Source organism: Octopus bimaculoides, chromosome 20 (assembly GCF_001194135.2).
Source record: "Octopus bimaculoides isolate UCB-OBI-ISO-001 chromosome 20, ASM119413v2, whole genome shotgun sequence".
NCBI lineage: Eukaryota > Metazoa > Mollusca > Cephalopoda > Octopoda > Octopodidae > Octopus > Octopus bimaculoides.
In genome coordinates this window covers 870,790-873,920 of record NC_069000.1, presented here as the reverse complement: position 1 = coordinate 873,920, position 3,131 = coordinate 870,790, and the positions used below count along the sequence as shown (strand labels likewise).

Genomic DNA, 3,131 nt, shown 5'->3' with positions numbered 1-3,131 from the left:
CTCTCTCTCTCTCTCTCTCTGCTGTCTCGCTCTCTGCTTCTCTCTCTCTCTCTCTCTGCTGTCTTGCTCTCTGCTTCTCTCTCTCTCTGCTGTCTTGCTCTCTGCTTCTCTCTCTCTCTCTCTCTCTCTCTCTGTGCTTGTCTCTCTCTCTCTCTCTCTGTGCTTTTCTCTCTCTCTCTGTGCTTTTCTCTCTCTCTCTGCTTTTCTCTCTCTCTCTGTGCTTTTCTCTCTCTCTCTCTCTGTGCTTCTCTCTCTCTCTCTGTGCTTCTCTCTCTCTCTCTGTGCTTCTCTCTCTCTCCCTCTCTCTCCCCACTCCTCTCCCTTTCTGTTGCTTTTACAGTAGTATTTGATCCTTGGACCTCGTTCACCCAGGCTCTTGACAACCGATGTTGGTGTGTTTATATCCCTGTAACTTAGTGGTTTGGCAAAAGACACTGATAGAATGGATACTAGGTTTACAAAGACTAAGTCCTGGGGTTGATTTCTTGAACTAAAAAACCCTGTAAAGTGGTGCTTCAGCATGGCCACAGCCAAATGACCAAAACAAATAAAAGAATAAATGAATGCATTTAATAAGGTATTCTTTGAGATTAGTTGGTAAAAAAACATTTTGGGATGCAGGACTGAGTTGATGCTGAAAGCTTTGATGACAAGGCCTAAACCTTTAAAAAAACAACCAGGATTTGAAACTTGTTTTTTTTTAATCTCATTTCAGACAAATTGGTTAAAATTGTTTTTTGACAAACGGGAATATCTACAGAGGCAATGGATCAGTTTTCTGCAATTGGAACATCAATCCTCAACAAAGTTGCATTCTATCCGTCCCTTTTCTACAATTATGCCTTGTATTTAGCTTCCTTTCGTCATTGGTATGTTCGCATAGACAACTCAATCATCTTTGGTGCCTTACCATTTCGGCAAATGGCCACACAAGTAAGATTTATTTACATGTATATGTACGATTGTATGTGTGTGTGTGTGTATGCATATATGTGTATGTATGTATATATGTGTATGCACGTAACATGTATGCATGTGTGTGTGCACATAACATGTATGCATGTGTGCATGTATGAATGTATGTATGTATGTATGTCTATATATATTTGACCACAGTCTAATGACTGAAACAAGTAAAAGGCGAAAGATAAAAGGTTATATAAATGCATAAATATGGCCCCTTCGTTATGGGTCACTCAGTACACCACTACCCCACCCCGCCTCCTCATGGATCCACTGATATCTTTTTACAGCTGAGCTGACTGAGCCAGTTTACAGGCATTTATAGTTCAGCTGTCTGACATCTTACTAATGACCAAATAAGGAAGCGTCTAAGTAAGTTATTCAACATGCTAGAAATAGCAGTCAAATGTCTATCAGAATCAAACCCCAACAGAACTAAACAAGGAAGGATATATTGAGTAACATGGTTCTTAAAGGTTGGCTATGGCTGGATTGCATTTGATCATAGGTCTGTTCAGTGAAGGTTTTGATTGGGTGTTAGAGGACAACAACAACAACAACAGCAACATCTTAACCCTTCAGCCTCTTGTGGTGTCATCACAGTGAAAAGTCTCATTGGATTCAATGACAGTCTGTTCGTTAATTAACTTTTAATGAAAATTCTGATTGAGTTAATTTAATTTTTCTTTTCTCTTTTCGTTCCAGTTGGTGGAAAAGGAAAACGTAAGAGGTGTTCTCTCAGCCAATGAGAATTTCGAAACAAAGCATTTTACACCATCAAAAGAGGTATAATCCATCTCGGTATTATAAGGACATCACCACCACCACCACCACCACCACCACCACCACCACCACCATCATCATCCTCTTCATTTAACATCCGTTTTCAATGCTGATATGGGTTGGGTGGTCTGACAGGAGCAGGCAAACTGCAGAGCTGCACCAGGTTCCAATCGTCTGGTCTGGCATGGTTTCTATGGTTGGATGTTCTTCCTTATACCAACCACTTTACAGAATGTCTAAAGGGTGTTTTTTCTGTGGTGCCAGCATGGGATAGTATGTATCATTATATAACGAAATATCAGTATGTAAATCAATCAGTCAATCAATCAATCAATCAATCAATCCATCCATCCATCCATCCGTCCGTCCGTCCGTCCGTCCGTCCGTCCGTCCGTCCGTCCGTCCGTCCGTCTATCTATCTATCTATCTATCTCCAGGGTGCATAAGATATTTGAGGACAGATTTATGTTTATAAAAAAAAAAAGCAGATATATAATAACAGATAATAACTTTATCAAAAAATACTCTGAGGATAAAAATAAACCTTCTTTTCTGTAATGTTCTTCAATAAAGCCATCTTCAGCTTCAATAACTGCTTCTATATGAGATCTAAATCATTTACCTGCTCGAATCAAGTGGTCCTGGTTCATTTTGGACATTACTCTGACTGTGGCAGCTTTCAAAGAATCTTTGGTGCTGTGGCCATGTTCATTGACCTCTCTCTCAACGACACTGCATAACCTGGCGTTTCCCAGGTTATTGAAAATAATTCAATTTAAGAATGCCTTTTAAATCTCTAATAAAAAAATGAAACATGGATTATGCAGTTCTCAACAGTTATTAGCTGAGCTACCAACTGTATTTGCCAATAACATGTTTTGTCCGACATTCTCACTGTTAGAATTGTTAAAAAAGCAGGGAGTTCTTTGTCTTTGCAATCACCTTCAATTGTCATTATTTATTTGAAACACATTGATCCTGAAAATGCATAAATTTGAGAACAGCTGCCCCCTGGGCGCTCCTCTCCTATTAATAAACACGTTTAACAAAAATTGTATCAGATGATCATCATCATCATCATCATCATCGTTTAACGTCCGCTTTCCATGCTAGCATGGGTTGGACGATTTGACTGAGGACTGGTGAAACCGGATGGCAACACCAGGCTCCAGTCTGATTTGGCAGAGTTTCTACAGCTGGATGCCCTTCCTAACGCCAACCACTCAGAGAGTGTAGTGGGTGCTTTTACGTGTCACCCGCACGAAAACGGCCACGCTCGAAATGGTGTCTTTTATGTGCCACCCGCACAAGCCAGTCCAGGGGCACTGGCAACGATCTCGCTCGAAAATCCTACAGGAGCCAGTCAGGCGGTACTGGCAACGGCC

The 3,131-nt window shown here is 40.8% G+C and overlaps 1 protein-coding gene across 5 annotated transcripts in view; it reads left to right on the top strand.

The window, feature by feature from the left end:
* Positions 1 to 3,131, top strand: part of LOC106867606 (phosphatidylglycerophosphatase and protein-tyrosine phosphatase 1) — an 8,738-nt gene that overhangs the window by 2,650 nt on the left and 2,957 nt on the right. For 3 of the 5 annotated variants that reach the window (XM_014912528.2, XM_052975024.1, XM_014912525.2), the window contains exons 2-3: positions 716 to 933; positions 1,669 to 1,749. In XM_014912528.2, the coding sequence (XP_014768014.1) occupies positions 766 to 933; positions 1,669 to 1,749 (249 nt within the window). In that variant the 5' untranslated portion in view covers positions 716 to 765. Of the gene's footprint in view, positions 1 to 64; positions 578 to 715; positions 934 to 1,668; positions 1,750 to 3,131 lie in introns of those variants that run through there. The other 2 variants (XM_014912527.2, XM_014912529.2) reach the window with 2 other exon arrangements.